The 21,404-nt window shown below is 45.2% G+C and overlaps 1 protein-coding gene across 10 annotated transcripts in view; it reads left to right on the top strand.

Moving 5' to 3' along the window:
- Nucleotides 1–21,404, top strand: part of LDB2 (LIM domain binding 2) — a 335,132-nt gene that overhangs the window by 304,509 nt on the left and 9,219 nt on the right. For all 10 annotated transcript variants that reach the window (XM_039838125.1, XM_039838127.1, XM_039838126.1 and 7 more), the window contains exon 6: nucleotides 19,686–19,809. In XM_039838125.1, the coding sequence (XP_039694059.1) occupies nucleotides 19,686–19,809 (124 nt within the window). The remainder of the gene's footprint in view (nucleotides 1–19,685; nucleotides 19,810–21,404) is intronic.

Here is a 21,404-nt window from a genome sequence, read left to right on the forward strand (position 1 = left end):
ATCTCGTTTAATTATCAGCCCTGAGAAAGATGCTTTATCTTGAGCACAAAGAGACTGAATAACTGCCTCAGGCCACACGGTCCACAAATGGGGGAAGGGGGTGAAGATTAATGGCCAGGCCTATGTGACATCCAGCCAACCTGTGCTCATCCTTCAGGGCCTTTGTCCTCATTCCCTCAGACCCTCAGGAGGCTCCCAGTCACCTCCTTCTCTAGTCATTCGCCATCACGTGAGCCATCTGAGTCACATGACTCTGAGAATGGCATGACCAGGCTTCCCTCTGCCCTGGGACAACCTCCTATTACGAGAACAAATGTCCTCATTACACACAGGACACTCTGAGTTAACGCAAATGCCTGCTCATCACCCTCCTGGCTTCTTCTCATCCAAGCATCTGGGCCTTTTGTATCACTTGAGGCAAAAGCATTCTAAAGTGACACCAACTGCTCTTGCTCTGGGCAGTGGCTAAGGTCACCTGGACAGCTGACCAGCTGTCCAACATGCCTGCGTGCACACCCCATGGTGGCATAGGGAGGCAGTGTGGCTGGGGTGCTCCACGTGCCGTTAGAGAAGCCACAGCCATCAGACGCCCACCCTGAAGCATGAACACGCTGTGATCACATCCAGCCGGGGAGAAAGGGTTCATGCTTGTTATTTCTATAGCCATCTGATGTCTAGTAGATCCTTAGAAAACACTTTTTTTTTCTTTTATTGTTTGTTTGGCTTTAATGTAAAGAGTAAGAAAACAGTGGAGTGCTAGGCTGTGCTGGGAGACCACCAGCTGTGGGTGCTCTGAGCCGAGTGACCTCCAGGTGAACGGGAGTGTCGGCAAGGTCTTCGCGAGCGATGTAGTGCAGTGTGAGGATGGGTGGGGAGCAAGGGGGAAACCCTTCCAGAAGCTTCATCTGAACGTGTCCTGATCGATTCTGGGTGTGACGTCCTGCGTGTTGGGACGTCCACTGAGCTGTGCTCTTCAGCGTTCACATAGGAAATAAAAATAGCAATTCCATATCATTTTTCATCTATCGAATAGGTAGACTTTTTTTTTTTTTTAAATCATAATACGTAGCGGTTGCGAAGATGCACAGAAATGGATGGCCTTCTGAGCTGCTCAAGGAAGATAAACTGGCACAATGATATTTCTTTCAGCATTTTGTTTTCTTACTCAGGACGAGCACAGGCCTTTGGCAAAACGTTTCATTGGTAAGAAAACAGGCAAGGCCCTTACCCTAGTGTTCCCCCTTCAAGAGGTGAGAATTCCTACAAAGCCAGCCCAGAGTGTCCAAGGCAGGGAGCTGGAAATTGTGGGGCTAAGCCTCTAAGACCTGAAATAAGGTGCTCGTCTCATCTACATAATAGTATCACGACATCCCGTGGGTTTTGAGATGGAGTCAGAGATAGAACAAGAACTGATAGGACATTCATCATATTTTACCGCGTAGAAAATTTGGGAGTGCAGCCAAACTCACTCGAGCTTGGACTTTAAAACGTGTTTCACCCCCGAAGCACCATGGACAGAGCATCCATTGTTCTTTAGGATCATCAGATGGGAACTGTGTAGAAGGCATCATTCCCAGCAAGGTTCCCCCACCCCCATCAAGTTCAGGGTCATTTTCCTTGGAAGCTAAAATTAGAGCATGGCGCTTGACACAAAGCCTGTGTTGGCGTAATTAATAATGCAGAGTCCTCACATGCTGTATGATATGAATTGTGTTGCTAATTATATTGTTATGAATGTGATTTAGAGTATTATTAATGCAGGAAATATCAATACTTAAAAGCTTCGCTGGCAGTGAGATTTTTGCTGCAGCAGGCATGAGCTGGCCCGTGAGCATTAAATACTATTTTGCTTACAGGCATTAATCTGAACTCCCTTTCAATACATTTAATTAAAATTTTTGACTTCCCAGCAATTGTTGTTTTTATGTAACCCCCAAATGAAATTTTACTGCAGGGCAAGGTCTTTTATATGAGTTATCCATCTGTCCAGCCCAGGTGACATCCCTCAGACTAGGCCTCTGGTGACGATAGGAGGACGGTGAAGTAGGCCACCTTCTCTGTCAGAATCTTGCTTTCCTGGGAAAAGTTTCAGCTTTTTTGAACAAGAATAAAACTCTATTCAGAGACAAAAGGAAGGAAATACAGTCAAGGGCATGACTTGACTTTGTCATTCGCTCCGGCTGCTTTAGAACACACTGCTGAGAACCCGCTAAGCTGGGCACTAAAGTTGTCCGTCTCTCGTATGTGCAGATATGTTCTCACACGTGACTTGGCCTGGTTCCCTCTGATTCATGAGGCGGCGGTTATTATTTCCATTTCCGTAGACATGGATGGTTTTATGACTTCAGAAATGATGTGTTGGAGGGGGTAGCGGAGGGCACTGTGTTCTACAGCCTAAAAACCTTATCTTATTTATACCTCAGAACAACCTAAGACAGGCGTTACTGACCCATTCGGGTAACACTGAGGCTTGGGGAGGTTCAAGCCTTGACAGAGTCGCATGGCTCATGGGGCCCGACTGGGATTAGAACCCGGGTCTGACTCCGAAGCCCAAGCCTCTTCCTTGCTTCCTTCAGGGTCAAGTTGATGACTCTTCCACCTAGGGTAGCCACCCATCTCATTTGAATGAGGAGTTTCCTGGGATATGAGACTTCTGGTTTTAAAATCAGGGATGGTCCCAGGCAGACAAGAAGAAGTTGGTCACCCGAATTCTATCCCACGATTCTTTATTTTACTCCATCTTCCCAGAAAACTAACATCGCAAGTTTATCCCAGAAAGGGGATTGAAGTCTACTGACTAGCGCCCTCCCCAGGAAGTGGTTGACATCCAAGGAATGTCATACTGACACACAGAGGGGACAGTTTGCCACAGTGAGGAACAGAACCTCCTTGAAACAAACATGACCCAGAAAGTCACACTAAATGGCCCATGGATCAGTTACCAGCAGATGCTAATACTTCTGTCGGAGATCTCCAGCCTCGCGTTTAGGGGAACGTCACGTTTATTGTTCAGTGCAAGGTGTCATGGATACAAATAAACAGACTGAGTCAATTAGGGCGAGAGACAGAAAAGCAAAATTTATCAAATGTTCACCTCGCCAAATAATTTGCAGCTGATTTAAGTAAGCCCTTCACGATCACACCGAAGAGTACCAGGCTGCGAGACTCACTAATAAAGTTGAAAATATGCTAGTATTAATATAGCTGGCATGAAAGAATAGGAAATAAATGCCTGGAAGTTTGTCAGCTTATTAATCACGTCTTTGTAAGCAGTGTTTTTACTTTCTTTGCTACAACATCTAAGCACAGTTCATTGGCTGAAGGCCAAGCTAGCTTTTGTGTTGGCACAGTACCATCCACCGTGATTCTGCGCTTCTTGTCCATTTCTGAATGCTGCAGACTTCCTACAATTTAAATTAAAAATAGCATCAGTTCTGCGAAAAACACTGCATTTGCGCTTTAGCCATGGTATAGAAACATGGGGGGGGGGTGTGTGCACACGCGCCTGAAGAAAATATAATGCCTGAAATCCACAATCCGGTGCTCCTGAAAACCAAAAGGCATATCAAAAATTAAAATTAAAAAATTAAAAGAGAATGTGAGGAGAGAATGATAAAGAAAACGAGGCAGATTCCCGCCCCCCCCCGCGAGACCTCAGCTATGCATAATCTGTTTATTTCTAGTGCACAAAATGATCGTGTTAAACTACAATGAAACCTTAGAAACGGCCTTTTTTATTAGAGCCCTTTTTTCCTAAATGAAACTGTGTTGAACTCATCTCAGGTCCTATTCTGCTTTCCCCCATCAGTTTGTACTGCAAAGCGTCCATAGGAAAAAAAAACGACTGATTAACATATTTCTTGTAAAATAACACCCCTTTTGGACAATGCCTTTGGACAGAGCATTCCTTGATAAAAACTATCATTACCAATAGTGAGGTTTTCCTAAACCTCATCCATCCCTGGTTTGAATACGTCTGCCTGCCTGCTTATCCATGCCAGCACTCAAGTACGGATGCCACAGTGATGATTTCTGTAAATCCATGATTATTTTGGATCCAGAAGAACGTAAATGAGACAAATAGCATTTGAGAAGCCACGTGAACCGGAGGGAGCTGCCAAGGACACAGGTGAAGACTGATAGGGGATGCATTTCATAATCGAAATGAAGAGCAGCCAGAGTGATAAGATCTCATTGCTGCACAAATAGAAAAAAAAAGTGAACGCTTTGCATATCAGACGTATCAGGTGTTAGGATTTGACGCAGAACTCCTGAGTGATGCATTGTTTGCCTTTTGAAGAAATTAAGAAGAAGGAAATGAATGTCATTCTGCAACTTCACACGAGATAGTGGAGAGAGATGGTGGACTGGGAAATTGTCATTTCCTAGGCTGCTTCCGAAAGATACCGTTGGGAGCAAAGGGTGACAGGGAGGTGACGGAGGAAGCGGGCAGCCCGAAGCTGGCCCGAGAAAAGAGGACTTGGCAGAAGGACTTTTTAATCAGCCTTGATTTCAAAACCACGCACTAGAGGAAGAGATAACTTTGCAATAATAGAGGGTAGTGGAAAGAATGTGGGCTTCGGAATAATCCATTTCTTCAATAGATGTTTTTTAAGTACCTGATGTTTGCTGAGCACTCTTCTGGGTATAGAATTAATAGGAGTTATGCTCAAATCTGACTCTGTTACTTTCTAGCTGTGGGTCTGGGGACCAAGCACTTTTGCTTCTCTAAAAATCTGATGGTAGCCTCTGAAAATAGGAATAATCAGTCTTAACCCATAATGTTGTCGTGAAGATAAAATTTGATAATGTATGAATGATGAGTCGGCTAAATCTCTCTGAGCCAAAGATTGCTCATCTATAAAATGAAGATAATAATACCTATGTCATAGGGTTATTGCGATGTTGAAATGAGGTAGCAGAACAACTAGATGTGTGCCAGCCCCTCAGACGAGTAGATGGCATCATTAGGATTCCTTGTGCTGGCACAAGTCAATTACATTCACATGCAAAAAATTCCAGAAAATTGGAGATATAAGATGACCCCCACTTTGTCTGTGTTCATACCACACAAATACGTGTTTTAAACCAGAAATGGACTGGGTTCTCTTCAGGACTTGGGGTGCTAGGTTCTGCCTCCGATCATGCAGGGCATGGAGAGGGACCCCTCTTTCAGTATGCTGCCAGGGAACCTACCTTGTAAAGTGGCCAAACTGAGATGTGCCCAACCTAGCAGCATTGTAAAACAAGAAGTCCTGGGTGCCATAGGGGAGTTACAGATGGTAAGAATTTTTCAAGAACTGGCGAAGAGGACTGGCACTAGACCTCTTGAAAGCAAATGTCCAATTTGGAAAGGGGAACACCTTTCTAAGTGTCACAGTGGGATGGGAAGGACAGACCCTGAGCAAGGAGAGAGAAGACCACAGTTCCGGGCCTGAGCCCAGCTCAGCGGTGTGAGATCAGGAAGTTCATTCAACCCATGAGCTCCAGTGTCCGCCGCTGTAACCATGTCCAAGAGGAGTCCAGCTTTCACAGGTCTATGATTTGGGGAGTCTTGTGATATCTGCTTGCTGGCTTAGAAGCAGTTTGAGGATCTGAGAGTCCACTGAATTCAGAAGCCTAGAGTCAACCTGTGTTTGTGTTTTCTTGTCTGTCTCACTGGGGAGCATCCAGGTTAGTCCTGTCAGTTAGACCCAACAAAGATGCTGACCTCAAGCTCTTTGCTGTTCTCAGAGGCCCTGAAGAACCCATTCTGTCTCATCTAAGGATTCAGTGCTGTAAGATGGCAAGATCAGGCAGATGTCAAGCATAACACTCTTTTAAACATCACACACACACACACACACACACACACACACACATGCACAAGACACACACACACACTCACCCCCCCCCCTCAGAAAAGAGTGGAGCCTGAAGCCTTGTGTTTGCCTCAATTTAATGGGTAGGACAGGAGCAGATTTTCAAACATCATATACACATCTTCTGTCAAGGGCCCAGGGCCCAGGGCCCAGTGATGCTTCTCAAAGACAGAAAAAGAGAAACAATGAGGTAAATATATGGAGGAAGATGAGGAAGGAAGAGACAGTTCCAATGTGATCAATGTGCATTGATGGAGAAAACATTTTAAACAGAACTTTGATCTGTGATCTCTCTGCAAACTTTTAATCCTTTGTGGTAAAATACACACGATGAAATTAGAAGCAATGCATATTCAAGTTCTCATGTAATTCCAGAGAAAAATTAGCAAAGGGCAGGCTCCTCACTTCCTAACTTGGTTCTGAGGACAAAGGGACAGGGGCCTAGCTCTACCTGCGGCCTGGCCTCCTCGGGCCTTTGGTACTGAAATATCTACAGCCGAGGCTCAGAGAGGACATTTCACTCACTCACTCATTCATTCATTCACTCATTCATTCAATATTAATTTGTATTTCTGCTTGCCTACTCAGTGCCAATTTCTGATGCCATTAGGATCCCAGTCTCATTAGGGGAGCAGACATATAGTCACTCGTTATAATGCAGAGTGATAGAGATGTGTTCACACGCCTGGGCGTAACAATTAAGTGGGGGAGTAACTGCCTTGGTCTGGGAGCTAAGTTCAAGGAAGGCAAAGCTAATAAGTCCCTGAGAGCTGGGTGTCCTTGGGCCAGTTACACAATCTCTCTGGTCTCCCTTATCTATATATGTGTGTAGTTAATGGAGCTGGGAGGATGAAGTGAGAAAACCCAGGGAAGGCACTGAGCCCACTGCCCGATGCCCAGCAAACACCAGCTCCTAGCCATGATCAGATGGAGTGCGTGATTCGGCAACACGCTGCTGAGTTTTACAAGCATAGTTTTCTTCCCTCCTGCAGCTTTTTCAAGGAAACGTTGACGTGTTTGAAGAGTTGAAACGTGGCTTCCTCTGATCTTGGTTTGGACTCTGGTGCTCGGAGTCAACTGCAGTGGACAGTAGTCATGGCACTACCTTTCCCGAGTTCTCTAACACCCGAGTTCCAGAGTAAAATGCGGCTTTGTACTAATGCCTTTGCCTTCACAAGGTCCCCATGTCACTTACAGATTGCTTTACGGCCTTCATATTTCTCCCCATGACCCACTTTTTCCTCTTAAAATCCTCTCTTTTCCCACCATGCACCTCCCACACCTTTTTGGCTCTGCTGGCAGATGGCATGGATGGCGTGGCATTCTACCAACTAGGACTCTGGGCTTGAATACCTACCTCTGTGCTAGGTGCAGAGCAATGCGAAGATAGATTAGACCCTGTCCCCAAGTTGCTTACAGCTAGCATCGCCCCATTCTCAAGAGACCCCAGACATTGGCACCCCTCTGCTCAAAACCCTCCGATGACTTCCCATCTCGCTCAGACCGAAGACCAATACCCTCCTCATGACCTTCATCATCTAATTCGTCACAAGCTCTCCGAACTCATCTTCTCCTATTCTTCTCATTCTCTCCGCTCCAACCATACTTCTAGATGTTTCTCGAAGCCCCCAGGCCTTTGTCCTTGCTGTTCCCTCAGCTCAGAATCCTTTTCTTCTGCCTGGAACGTCTCCGCTTCCCCAAATATCTCAGTTCCTAACTTCCTTTGAGATTGGGATTGCCAGATTATATGTACCAATTACTTTAATAAATTACTGTTTATCGTATGAAATTCAAATGTAACTGGGCATCGTGTCTTTTTATTTGCTAAATATGGTGACCTCACCAGGGTCACCAGATTTACTAAAATGTCCGCTCCTGGGGGATGCTGCCGAGACATTTACCACAAACTTAGTGGCTTAAAATAGCACAAACTTATTATTTTACAGTAGATTAGAAGTCTGACACGGATCTCACCGTGTTAAAATCAAGGAGCTGGCAGGACTGTGTTCCCTCTGGAGGCTGGAGGGCAGAATCTGTTTCCTGGCCTTTTCCAGCTTCTAGAGGCCACCCACATTCCTTGGCTTGTGGCTTCCTTCCATCCAAAGCCCGCAGTGTCAGGCCAGGTCCTTCTCATGCTGCCATGATCCCTCTGAATCTCCTTTCTGCTTCCTTCTTCCACTTATAAAGACTCTTGTGATTGTACTGGACCCACCTGGATTATCCAGACCAAAGTCTCCATCCCCAGGTCAGCGACGTTAGTTCCCTTTGCCGTGTAACCCGGCATAGTCACAGATTCAGGTGACTAGGACACAGACATGTCTGCAGAGTTATTATGCTTCCTAGCACAGTGAACTTAGCGAAAGTATCCAAATTTTCAACCCTCCCAACTCCAACATTTTACATCTCCTTCCCTTGCTTTCTCTTTGGTGTGCTCCTCACTAACATATATCTTGTGCTCATTGAGTTTACTTATCTGTCTCTTTCACTAGAACGTAGTTCCACAGGTGCAAACACGGGGCACGAAGTACCTATTCCATAAAGATGTGTCGAATGAGCGAGTGAGTGAACGAATGAATGAATCCCAATCTCTGCCAACTCCACTTTCGCAGAGCACTGCCTTTTGCGGGCCTCACTTCTGTCGGTGGGGAGGGAAGAGGCTGCAGAACCACAGTGCTGGAGGCTGCCGGGAGCGCTCCAACCGCTGAGCGTTCCATCACTGAGAAATCGCCCCTTCCTGTTGTCGCAGTGGAGCTGGAGGGCCATGGGCTGGCAGAAACTGCCAGAAGGCAGGCCGAGGTTCCAAACACGGCCTCGCACCCAAGGCCAAGAGGGAGGAGAAGGCCGTGTCTTCACACTGCCAGTGGCCCAGAAATCCGCCCAGACAGCAGCTGTGGGCATGTTGGCCCAAAGCCCGGAGCCCGGTGCCGCCTGTAACGGTATTGTGGGCGCTCACACCTGAGCAGGCACAACACCGTTACAGGCACAGCCATGCGGTCAGTGTCCGGGAGGGGTTACAGCTGCACGGGCGAGACAGCCGTTTTCTTTGGGAACCGTCACTCATGCTCCCAAGGACCATATCCAAAGTCCCTTAAATGCAGCAGGAAAATTATAAGGCCCATTTATAAGTGCTGGTGTTTAAACGTTACCTTATTGCAAGTGCACAAACTCAGTTTCCTGGGGAAAATAACCAGCATACTACAAGAGCTGCCTGTCTCCAGCGAGGATCAGCATAGACTAGCGTGCCCCTGACTGTGCCTGATCAACAGCACTCCCTGGAGTGGGGCGGGGCGGGGCAGTCTCCTTTGCTTGGAAACGCTAAGCAGCCAACGTTTGCCTTTGGGGTATTTGGTGCTTAAGTTTAGCCGACCACATCAAAATGCCAGTGATGCTTCTCTCATGCTCAGGAAACCAGTATGATGCTTCCAGTTCATTGTTTATCCTACTGGCGTCTGCAGAGGGCTCTGGTGCACAGAGCGCTCCCGCCTGCCTCAGTCCCTCCAGTTCTCAGCTCTTCTGCGAGATCGAAACTGAGGCCTTGACAAGGCTACTTGCCTCTCTGCTGCAGCTTGCTCTCCAGGCCCACGACGAGGCAGTTTCTGATGCTATGTTCTCTCTTTCATTCACCCGTATATCTTCTCTGCCCAAGACGTCCATCTCAACCTTTGTCTCTGCCTGGCTCACCGTTTTAGGTCTCGACTTAAATATGACTTCCTCCTGGCAACCTTTGCTGACACCCCTTGCCCTTCCCCTTTATAATGTGCAGCCCATTTGGAATTCCCCTTCATTACTTGTCTCCCATCTAGACAGTGAGCTTAAAGGGAGGGAGTCTACCATGCCCTGTTCACCACTGCATCCCTGGCACCCAGGTTACTACAAATATGAAGTAGATGAAGCAGGAGCTGACCCATTTTCTGATGTCTAATCACATATTTGGTTTTGTTTCCATTCTATCGCATTCATGTAATCAAGCATTCATTCACTCTACAAACATCTGACCCATCGCCTGATGCTGGGTAATATTAAAAATAAAATAAAGTAATAGGACACAGCTTAGCTCTTCAGTTCTTTGTAGTCTAGTGAAGAGACAATATTAGGTCTGCGTACTAATTTACCTGGGCTATTGTCTTAGGCAGCTCAGGCTGCCATAACCAAATACCACGGACCGGGCGGCTTAAACGACAGAGATTTATTTCTCACATTTGGCTAGGAAGTCCAGATCCAATTGGCTGGTTTCGTTCTGGTGAGATTGCTCTTCCCGGCTTGCAGATGGCTGACTTCTCGCTGTCCTCACATGGCCTTTTCCCCACGCGAACACACGGGGAGAGAGCAAGATCTCCGATGTCTCTTCCTCCCCTTACGAGGTCACCAATCTATCCGATTAGGATCCCACCCTTATGACCTCATTTAATCTTAATTATCTCCTAAATGCCCCATCTCTAAAGACAGTCACATTGGCGGCTAGGGCTTCAACATATGAACTTGAAGGGGCCACAATTCAGTTCGGAGCAGATATAGTACCACTTATTTAATCAAATGCTCATCTAGATCTTGCCATGAAGGTATCCCACAGATGTGGTTATCATCTATAATCAGTGGACTTTAAGGAAAACAGATTACTGTTGGGTGTGCTCCATTCGATCAGTCTGAGGTCTTAACAGCAAAACTGAGGCTTTCCACAGAGGCGGAAATTCTGTCTCAAAACTAAAGTGTTAACTTCTGCTTGAGTTTCCAGCCTATAAAAACTGTGAATTTCAGACTTGCTAGCCCCTACACTCATGGGAGCCAAGTCCTCAAAATACATACATACAGACAGACATGCATATCCTATTGGTTCTGTTTGTCTAGAGGACTCTGACTAAAACAGTAACAAGACAGTAAAGAACCAGCATCTGCCTGATGACACTTAGAGTCATCCTGGGCTCCCAGTCTTCATTTTTAGTGCCTGACTCATCTGAAGGCACAAAAATGGATAACTAAGAATTTTTAAAATTTACCTGAAAATTTTTTGTAGCCCTCTAGGTGATAGCCCTCCTTGGATGTCCATTAATGATTGTAGGGTATTTCCACAATCTTTGAAACATTTCAGCTACTGTGCCTTAAAACTTAGAGATGTTGGTAGAACACATGGATAAGACAGGGTATCTGAGGCACTGGCCCGGTGGTCAGATAGTCAGAACAGTTATTTATAAGAAAAACATATTGACTAAACATTTTAGATGTCCATTTTATCACCAAAATCAAATTTTTAGGATGTGTGTGTGTGTGTGTGTGTGTGTGTGTGTGTGTGTGTGTCAGGGAGCATCTGTAACATTTTAACAGCTATGTCCTGATGAGCTTCACAGTATCTTCCCTGTCCCCAGGCTTGGTTACACCCCCATCATAATAAAGATGTCGGGAGCATTTTCCACATGTTAAGATGTAGGTACATACTTTAAGTGGATTTTCTTGTTTCTCCTAACAAGCCAATTAGTTAGGTACTGTTGCTCTCTCAACTTCCCTAATGGAGAAACTGACACGCCGAGAGACAGAGTCACTTGCCCAAGGTCCCGCTGTTATTAAGTAGCTGGAACCCAAGCCAAATGTGCATGCTCAGCCACTACGTATGACGCCGTGACGTACAGAGCCCTTCATCTTTCAGATGTTGCCTAATGCCTCACGAATCATGTCTGTCAATCAGAGTCTATCTAGGAAAACAAAATCCACACTGAGGAATTTAATAGAGGAAACTTAATATGGCAAATTACTTAGAAATGTGGAGCTGGAAAAGCAGGTAGGGGAAGATGAGGTAGCCCTAGGATTAGCAATGAACACTGCTGGGGAAAAAGACAGGAGATGTTACTGTCAGGCCCCCTGGTAGAAGCTGGGAAGCTGGGACCATAGGGCTCCACAGTGACAGCTGTTGAGGTCATCTGAAACACAGAGAGGATCAGAAATACCCTTACTTATTTCTTTACCCCTGTGGTAGGTACCCTCAGAAAATTCATGTTTACCCAGAACCTCAGATATGACCTTATTTGAAGATTCAATGACTAGGATCCTTACAAGAAGAGGGAGGGAGGGGCAGAGAGACATAGGGGGACAGGCCACGTGAAGACTGAAGCAGAGAGCGGAGTGATGCATCTGTAAGCCAAGGAACAACGAATTTAGCTGGAGCCACCGGAAGCTGGAAGAGGCGAGGAAAGACGCTTCCTTAGAGCCTGCAGAGTGAGCGCGGCCCGGCCGACACCTCGATTTCAGACTTCTAGCCTCTAGAATGGAGAGAGAATACATTTCCATTTGTTTTGGGTCCCCTGTTTGTGGTATTTGGTTTGGGCAGCTCCAACCCACTAGGAAACTAACTCGACCCTCCTCCCTTCAATCTCCCGTGCCTCCCAGTGGCCAAATCCACCCAAAGCCAGTTGCAAAAACAGCTGGAAAACTGAGCAGAGGTCTGTTCCCTGCAGTACCGGGCTGGGAGGAAGGCGTGGGTCCAAGAGCAAGTAGGTGAATAACCAGAGCACTGTGGGAGGGGATGCAATGACACAGCACAGAATTACGTCCACAGAGTTGGAAGGAAAGAGAATGAACATCGGAGGCCTTAACTTGTCTCTTTGGGGTCCCAACTGGTACAGGAGAAACCCTGAACTTGGCTAGTCTGCTGGGATCTCCATAGGTCAGTCAAGCAGCCAGTGGCCTCACTGGCCATGGGTAGGCGTCCTTCCTGGCAGCCTCAAAATTGAGATCAAGACATTGATGTTGAAATGCACATGCATGGCCTGCTTGCTCCAGAGGAAGAATTTTCCTTCCAACACCTGAGTGGCGGCCGCTGCACCCTCCTCTCTGGGTTGGATGTGATAACTTTCTAGGGTAATCAATTTGCAAAACAATTGAGAAAAGGCAAAGGCTTCCCTGGTTGAATCTTCAGATAAAAAGGAGGATGTTTTGAATTTGACAACCAATCTACCTTTAATCCAATGAGGAAATAAGCACAGACCATAATCTGATGTTTTGGAATTGCATAGCTTCTAAGGAAAAGCGTTTCCTTCTCGCCTCTGGTTTTCATCCTCTGAGGCAGAGTGGATTTTACTCACGTGGATGCCTGCCCTGCATCGTTATCTGTTTTTAGGTAGGATTATCTGCTTGTTTTGTTTTGTTTTCCTTTTAGATTCCCGTGTTATACTGTTCTATTATTGTAATGTAAGATCTCTTTTGGTGATGCGTTTCTTAATTAGGGAAGACTCCCTTCACCCTTATAGAAGAGTTTGTTTCTTAATCACTGCCACAGTCTGATTTCGTTCTAATTCAGACTTAGCTAGAGGAGTAAGTTATTGGGGGGAAAGGGAAGGCGGGGGTAGGGGGAGGACCCTGGTTTGTGGATTTGAACATTTTGTAGTTATTGCCGAATTCTAAAAATGGATTATTATGAGAGACATTAGCTACTAAAATGCCATGTACTGTTGGCCTGATTACCATTCGTTGGAGCATCTTAAGTGACCCCTTAAGTCTCAAGGATACCAAGTGATTTGCTTTCCAGAGTAGCTAACCAATCACATCACACATTGGTCTCCTGGCTCAGTGGGGCTGGGCCACTGATGCCACCAGTATTTATCACAATCCCAAATTCCGCCGTTTGAGCACTGGCCTTATTCCAGGCATCGCTTTAAGGATTTACATATATTGTTTCAAATCATCAGAGATATGTATAATTATCCTCATTTTACAGATGAGGAAGCTGAGATTCAGAGGGTCTTAAAATCTTGGCCAAGAATGAACAGCTAGTAAATGGCAGGTTTGGGGGTTCGAACCCAGATGAATCTGGTTTCAAAGCCTGTACCGCTCATGCATCACCCACCTCTCTGTGTACAGATCAATACCATGTGCAAAGAGCAACACGAAGACAGTGATAGCCGTTGAACTTGGGATCTCAGCAACAATTTAATCACTCATATTCAAGAGGCAGACAACAGAGCAGTTAGGAGTGAAGAGCACAGGGTTAGTTAGAGTCAGGCAAACTTGACTGTGAACCTCTTCTCTGCCCTTCAAATGGCTGTATAACCTTGTTACGTTATAAGAATCACACTTTTTAATACCAGCTCTGGATGACTTAATGGCTTGGAGTCTAAGCGTCCTCACCTGTAAAAGGGCTAGACGGTAGTGAAGGTTAATGATATAATATATGTCAGGTACACACTCTGGGGACAGACATAGGTTAGATATTCCAAGTGATTATTAAATTATGACTCAACAAATATTTGAATTTGCCTAATACTGTATTGAATAAAAGGGAGAGAAAAGTAAATATGTCTTACTATAGCAAAGGAGATGAAACGAGTCCATAAGAAAGGAAAATTCCCAATGCAAATAAATACAAGGGGATGTATATAGACTAGGAATAAGTGCTGTAGAAGCAGGGGTCCCTGCGGGCAGGATGGTCAGAGACAGATGTGAGGTCTGAGCTGGACCTTGGAGGACCTTGATGGTCATATGGGTGGTTATCAAATGAGACCAGTGCCAGCCAGCAAACTCTCGACGAACCACAGCAAGACAGGAGCTCGGTCTGGAATGGAAATCAACTATATCATTGAACACATTGTTTAGTTCATCTGACATTTTTTTGACACAAGACTTTCTCAATGAAGAAAGCAGTGAACTGAATTACATTCTGCCCCAAGCTCATTATCCTGCCATGGAAACATCACAGATAGTTTGCAGACCACCTCTTTTGAGTAGCAGTGGTTCAGAACAGAGGTCAGCAGGCTTTCTGTGAATGGCCAGATAGTAAATATTTTGGGGTTTGTGGGCCATATGGACTCTGGAGCAACTATTTAACTCTGGCGTTGTAACATAAAAGCAGCCGTGGACAATACCTAGGCGTGACCATACTTAGCTCGCAGGCCATACCTTGCCAATCCCTAGTCAAGATGACTTTGAAGGACAGAGGAAGGTCTTCTAAGTGAGCAGAACAACACGAGCAAAGGCCTAGCCTCGAACTGACGTAGGAATCCCTGACACACCTATAGACAAAGAGTAGGTAGTTCAAGCTCAGAAGACAGCATCCATCATCGGGAAAAGACTGAATTAAAATGTTGGTGGGCAGCTGGACCTGGGTTTGGGAGTTAGCCAAATGCCAAGCCCAGGGCACCACTTTTTAGGCCAGAGCCAACTCTGACAGGCATCACCTATTCCTGGGTCTGGGCAAGGAGGTGAGCAAGAAGAATGAGTGCGAGTGTGTGGCTAAGGAGAATCACATTCCTCCAGGAGAGTTGTCAGATAGAAGCAAAACAAAGCAAAACATCCGCTAGGCCCTTGTTACTGTGAAAAGACAGGAGTCCTGGACTGAGCTCAGATCTTCCTGCCTAGCCGGGACGTGTCGTAATCGGCACATACATGTGCCTCTGTCCAAAGCATTCCGCACGGAGGAGGCGATTGATTATCTATCAAATGGACAAGTTCATCCCCTCTATGCTCTCAGAACAATGCTTAATTTGTCTGCCATTAGCAAATGACTCCTTGCTATAAATCTGGCCATCATATCTAGTATCTATCCATCCATCCATCCATCCACTCACCCAGCAACTCACTGTTGTGGTTGCAGGTTCTAGTTCCATAACCGAAGGGTCAGTGCCGAGGCCAGAATCCCAGAAAAAGAAACCAGAAGCACAGTGGGGGAGGGGGTGAGCCCAGCCTAAAATTTTCACTAAGTCTGCAGAAAGACACCGTTGGAGCTTTCCCACGGGGAACAGTGACTGCCTTTGGGGACCCTGACTGGATCCAGCAGGGACTGCACATATAGGGGCTTCCTGTTCAAAGAGAGACTGCGGGCCTTGCTGGGTCATGGTGCCCGAGACTCCTTCTGCCCTCCGTCCACCACAGGAGGCCACCAGACTCACCTTCAACCCTGCGTGCAGGCTGCTATGGATGCTGTAAATGTCATAGACATGCTGTCCGTGACCTTTCCTTCTAGGCAAAGGGACTAGTCTACCGGCAACTTTGTAGCAGGCCCAACTTTGCAGATAAAATTGTTCTTCAAAATCAAAGAACCCTGCAGATAAAATTGTTCTTCAAAATCAAACTAAACCATGTTTAGTTTCCTTTATATGTGTTTGAGTAGAGTGTGTGCGTGCGTGCGTGTGTTAGGGAGAAAAGGCATATATATTGTAGTCTGGTTCATACTTATTACAAACAGGGGACTCTACCTGGAGTCACTGGACAGAGGTATAAGAGGGTTTATAAACCTCCAGCTGTTTTATAACAAATTGGAAAGACAGGCTGCAGAGCCTTCACCAGATTCTCAAGGGGGAACTGAGACCTCAGGGAGGGCAGGAATCCGGGCCCCAGAAGGACTTAGCTAGTGACTGGGGGGAACCCAACCCCCCTAGCCATCTTCTTGATCTCATTTCACGACGCCCCAGGCCTTGGCTGTCGCCAGGATGTCCTGGCTTGCTGCCGGGGAAGGCAGGCTCTTGTCTGAGTGAGTTCTGCCACCTACAGCACACAGCCCAGCAAAGCCACAGCAGAGCTGAAGGCTTTCTGGTTTGCATAGGTGATGAGGGGAAGGGCTGCTTCTCCAGCCTGGAACCCTCCACTGGAAGAAAAATGGCTTTGGGGATTCCTGATTAGTATTCAGAGATGTAAATTCCTTTGGGCTGGGAAGCTATTTTTACATTAAAGGAGAAAGGATAAATCCTGAGGATTAGCACCTGAAGGAAGTGTTGCCCGAAATGCAGAGAGGAAAGGCACTGGGAAAAAGGAAGATAATGAGCTCACAGGTTCTCACACTAAATGCAACTCTCCCATTTCTTAGCGTGTTCAATGCTGTAGCCTTTTCTAGGTGTGCACGAGTTGTCTTTGCCACTTGCCTTGTTATGTAATGAGAATATTTGCTTCAGAAAGGTGGGATTTTCTGAGATGCTTGAAGTGTACACACAGATCAGTTTGCTTCCTGTACTTAAGTCATTTTTAAGGAGGCCGAACACTGTCTGAGGGCATAGATTGTGTCTGTCTTATCATTATGGCCCCAGCACATAAGCAGAATGCCTGACACTTAGGTGAAAGCTCAATAAATGCTTCTGATTTAAAGTAATAGAAATGTGGTCTGCTTTGCAATCAGAGCTGTGCTTGTTCATATACAATCGTGAAGTCTACTTTTCGTTGAACTCTCAAATATTCTCACAGCAACAGACAAGACGGGTACTGTTTTACAGGTGAAACCGACACCAGCTTTATTAAGAGGGTCACCCAAAGTCACCAGTGACACAGTCAACATCCATACCTGGACCTCTTAGCGTCTAAGTCCATGTTCATTCCACTCCGTCCATGCAATTTATATCCTTGTAATATATATCCATTTATATCACATTTCTCAAGCATGGGAAATAGACCAAAAGGAAATGATTTGAAAACCTTGTAAACTTTTTTTTTCTTTTTAATTTAAAAGAAATACATGTTTTCCCAGTCCTTAGTTTCTCTGAAAGTGTTTCTTATTCTCCTGGCTTAATAATAGATACAAACATAGATTCTGACCCTGTCTGAATCTAGCAGTGGTTTTTCTTTGATGGAGAATCCATTCGTAGCTCAGTTCGTAGAGATGATTGCGGAATCCTCCACTCCATTTGGCCCAGTGAGCACCAGTGGCAGAGGAAGATTGAAGGTTGTCAATAGCTTGTATGTACTTGGATTTCCAGCCAGGGATTCTTAATAGAGAAATACACACACAGAGTCTTCACAGTGTTGGAATACGGAGTTAGTTACACAGTAATCCACCTCCTTTCATGGGTTTTTCCTCATTAACAATTCAGGTTTTCGAAAAGGAGTCCAAGGTAAGCGAGAACATAGCCAAGATTGAAGACACAGCATAATGAATCCAGAGCGCGTGACCTCACAGCCTGACCCGCTGGGGTTGTTGGGTGGCTTGGTCACTTCCGCTCATGCTGCACTTGTGTCGTCTGGCCTGGAAGTCTTGCGATCTTCTTCCGGAGAAACTGCAAATGGAAGGAGATTGCAGCTGGCCCTTAAATGGGGTTAGTAGTTTAGATCATCGATAGGTAAAAGGGGCGGAGGGATTTTTCTAGATAAAGGTCATATTGATCATTATGTGCGGACTTGAGAGGTGAAGAGTGGCACGGGATAGAGGGGTCGGGTGAGAAGAGGGTGAAGTTCAAGTTGAAAACCATGGGGTTTGTGCATGTCTTGCTGTCTGTATTTATCTCTCTAAAGCCCAGTGTGTGCAGGACAGTGGATCTCAACCTTTGGTAGTATTTATCTGAATCAGCTGGGAGTATGCTTTTTAAAAATGCCAGTCAGGGCCACACCTCCAGGCCCAGTGAAACAGAAGGAGGCAGCGCCTGGAAGTCTGCATTTTAAGAATTAGCTCGTTTGGTTCTGGTGGAAGTGCTCCTTAGAGCATATTTTGAGGAATATTGGCATAGAAGAATCCTCCAGTCTTTCTAAGAATCACTCCTTAAATGTATCCATTCATTTGAGCCAAACCTAGGAACACAGAGATAAAAGGCACAATTTCAGCATTCACAGAGTTCAAGGTCCAGTGGAAAAGAGACTTGGAAACAGAAGGTTACGATGCATGAATGAGCGAGTTCACAGAGCAGAAATGCCTGGGTGCTATGGGAGAACTGTAGAGAGGCACCCAACTCAGCCTGCACGGGGAGAGGTGCACAACTCAGGGAGAAAGGTGTAACAGAAGAAATAACTCTGTCTTCAAGGATGGTGGATGTTAGCCAAGAAATAGGGAAGAATTCCAGGTAGAAGGGACCCAGTGGACAAAAAGCAATGTGGCCTCTAGAGAAGTACTCGAGAATGGAATAGTGGAAGGGAAGTGGGTAGAGACGGGCCGATGAAGGTGGAGATTGCACATCTGCCTTTCATAATAAAATGACGTCCATCCACATGAGAAGGTGCTTTGCCAATATTTATACCCCTGCCATCACAGCAGCGGTGGATGCCTCCTTCCGAGCTGTGGTCTTCGTCCTCTTAGATACTCCCGATGCAGCAATATTTTGATAAGCCTCCAACTGAGAAGGAATTCAGAAAAGTCCAAGGCAATCCTAAATGGATTTACCTTCTTGTTTCTTTCATTCGTCTTTGTCATCACATGTCTTGGACCAAAGTAAAGCTGGAAAATCTATAACCAAAAAGGGAGAGAAGACCATGTGCGAAACCACGGGACCGTGTGCAGAACCACGGGAAAAGCTCGCCACCCTGAAAGAATGTTGGCATATGTTATCGACATTATCATCCTGTAGAAAACACGAATGAGCACGTAAAGAAAAATAAAATGGTGTTCATCGTGGGCCTTTGTAAGAATTAGGGTCGAAAAGTGCCTGTAGTCGCCACTTTGCTCTCCCAAGTTGGAAAGATGGCTTTCACCGCCACGTAATCTGCATAAACCAGCATCGTAACTCACAGTGCATGGTGATGCAAACAGCCACAGTAGCAGAAACCAGAGTGGAAATCAGAGCATGCCGTGCTCCATGGCAGAGAGCTTCGTTCTTTAACCAGAGAGAATCATTCGGTTTCAGAACAGAGCTACGTGTATCCACCCGACAGTCTGTACAGTGTGTGTGTGTGTGTGTGTGTATTATTGTGTGTGTGTGTGTCTTGTAGCACAAATCTCATTCGGCTACAATATATTATAAATGATAGTAAATTAAGTAAGCATTATCAAATGTTGGCCATATTTCTTTTCCAAACTTATATAGAGAAAATCAAATCCAGGGGAAAAAAAGAAAAGTACCCTTAGGCTTCCTAATTGATTCCAGCTGTTAACATTATTTATTGCAAATAATATTATCCAGTAGTGAAACACCCACGTCTTTGAACTCCTTGCAGTTGTGTGTGATATTGGAGCCAATGCAGGAACTGATGTCGAGACATAAAACTTACAACCTCAGTCCACGAGACTGCCTGAAGACCTGCTTGTTTCAGAAGTGGCAACGGATGGTGGCGCCGCCAGGTACGACCTTGTTCTTCATTCCCCCCCCAAAAAAAAAATTCTGAAGCTTCTTTTGGGTATGAAATGATATGAAATGAAAGTGATCATAAATCCATCAGGAAAATGGTTTATTAGGGGCGTTCTGACCAGGGTTTTGGACTTAGAGACATTGAATTTGCAAAAGGCAAACATGCTTAGATGTCATGTGCCATTTCCTCACTTGCCAGATTAGGGCCCGAAACCCAGAGAAGTAAAGTGATTTATTTAACGTGACTAAGAAGATCAATGGCAAAGCTGCAGTCAGAATTAAGGTTTCTATTGCTCGGTTCAGTGGTCGTTCCATGGGACAAGTCCGCTGCCTTCTCGTGGCCGACTGTTATTTTTGTTTGCTTCTTTTTCTATGAAGTGATCAACACTATGAAAAGGGAGGGAGGAAAAGAGGAAAGAAGGAAGGAAAGAGAAAAGGAGAAAAGAAAGGAAGGAGAGAGAAAAGGAAAGGAAGGAGGGAGGGAGGAAGGGAGGAAGGGAGGAAGGAAGGAAGGAAGATAATTTTTTCTATTTTTCTAGATGTGTAATACCAAAGGATACTCTGATCATGAAGAGAATACATAAGAGTCCACTCCCTCGCTTCCCCGAAATGCAGTGTAGATACTACAGTCTCCTGCTGGGGTTCTGAAGTTACTGCTTCGAGTCATCATTAATTGTCTTTCTATCTATTACATTTTCACTCCCAGGCGTGTGTTGAGCCTCATTGATCATAAAAGCAAAATGTATCTATTCGCTAAAAATTATTTTGATAAAGAATAATTATTAACATGAGGCACATAACTTTCTGAAGCACAAAATATAATGGTCACCTTCCACTGGTAATTGGCCAGGGGTTTTATATAAAATGAATATCGCGGTTTAACCAAGTGCTATTTAGAAAGCTCAGAATATGAGCATTATTTTACATAGAATAGTTGCATTGCCATCTTAGGGGAATTTTCGACATTTAGAAAATTATTTTTCAAATATATTACATGTGCTTAAGTTGGCTTCATTTTCTCTTTCAATATCAATAAGACTTTATGGAAAAAAATATTCCGCCCACTTAATGCTTTGAGCATCTATATTTTCTGACATATGCATGTATAATTCACATATTATTCATGAATTCAGTCATTCATTCAACAGTTATTCACTGAGCCCGTACTAGGGATCAGGGACTGCTCCAGCCACCGGGCACACAACACTGAATGAAAGTCACAGTCCCAGCCCGCACAGACCTTCCGTGCTCTTACTGAATCCTCACGATAACCTATAAGCCACTTATGATTATTCCCATTGTATATAATGGGGTCTGGGGTTTAAGTCTGCCAGTCAGTCTCCTAACTAACCAATGGAGGAAACCTGTGTCCCACAGGATTTCTGTCTCCAACATTCATGACGCTTACCATAGCAACCAATGGAAGTAATGCAGAATAGGCAGTTTAGGTATATTTTCCCCAGATTTCCTGAAGAAAGTAGAGATAACAAAAAAAAGTATCAGATTTCAATTCTCGAAGTCAAAGGAAGAAGATGCTTGTTAGGGGAAACCTGGGTATTTTCTTGACTTTAGAATGTGCTTCTCGAGT

Source organism: Pteropus medius, unplaced genomic scaffold (assembly GCF_902729225.1).
Source record: "Pteropus medius unplaced genomic scaffold, Ma_sr-lr_union100, whole genome shotgun sequence".
Lineage (NCBI taxonomy): Eukaryota > Metazoa > Chordata > Mammalia > Chiroptera > Pteropodidae > Pteropus > Pteropus medius.